The 915-nt window shown below is 52.0% G+C and overlaps 1 protein-coding gene across 1 annotated transcript; it reads right to left on the bottom strand.

The window, feature by feature from the left end:
- Positions 1 to 10: 10 nt before the first annotated feature.
- On the bottom strand, positions 11 to 907 carry LOC104395948 (perilipin-3-like; the record flags this gene model as incomplete). Its single annotated transcript, XM_010005706.1, has 3 exons — positions 11 to 331; positions 451 to 579; positions 704 to 907. Coding segments are annotated over 3 exons (654 nt in total), but the record flags the coding sequence as incomplete, so codon positions are not given.
- Positions 908 to 915: the final 8 nt, after the last annotated feature.

The raw sequence follows: 915 nt of genomic DNA, 5'->3' as shown, positions 1-915 counted from the left end.
AGGTTTCCACCTCCTTCTCCCTCGGGGAGAAAGGTCCCACCAGCCAGGACAGAGGGACATTGTTCTTCAGATAATCCAGCAGCTCCTCCATATACTCCTGGATCACACTCAGCTTCCTCTGGCCCTGGGTCAAGACACTGCTGGACAAGTCCTGGAAGGAGTTTGCTGCTGAGAAGGAAGCATGAAGCTCCTCTATGGTACTAAGAGATTGTTCCACCTTATCCTGAAATCTTGAGGGAAGGCCTTGGATTGCAGACACTATTTTGCAGCAGGTGAGCTGCAGCTGCTGGGTGATGCTCTGTGCCATGAGCAGGGCCAGGGACTCCATCTCCTGGGAGGAGGCAGGAAGGACAAGACCAAAGAAGGGAGTTACTTCCAAAACTAAGGTTTAAAACCCCACCAAAACCAAGGCTGTGCCTAGATCCCTTTGCTTCCCTCCCCTGGAGGTACCTCTGGCTCTGCAATGCTTTCATCTCCACTCTCTTTGGAAAACTTCCTGCTCCAGTCCAGCCACATCTGGTGTAGTTTCTCCTGCCCTTCCTGAAGCTTTTGATTAAATCCTTGCTTAAGCACTTCCATCTGTGGCAGGGGAAGATCAGAGTGTCAAGACAGATCTGCTGGTGAGCAGCACAGCTCGTTCTCATAGCAATGAAACAGAGACCAAGCCAACAGTTTGGTCCCACTCCTGCCAGCATCTACCTACCAGTTCAATGATGCACTGAAGCTGTGCAAGTGCTTCCTGCATGCCCTGCCAGACCTGTTTGATCTTGTTTGTTGAGTGCAGGTAGGCAAGCAGGCAAAGCTCATCAGCAAGAGACCCCAGCCTCACAAAGTACCTCCTCTTCTCCAGCTGCTGCTCCACAGACATGATGCCTGCACCCTCCTCAGATGCTGCCAGCTTGGCTGAGGAAAGAG

Source organism: Chaetura pelagica, unplaced genomic scaffold, assembly GCF_000747805.2.
Source record: "Chaetura pelagica isolate M959 unplaced genomic scaffold, ChaPel_1.0 C11192884, whole genome shotgun sequence".
Classification (NCBI taxonomy): Eukaryota; Metazoa; Chordata; class Aves; order Apodiformes; family Apodidae; genus Chaetura; species Chaetura pelagica.
This window is presented reverse-complemented; position numbering and strand designations above follow the sequence as displayed.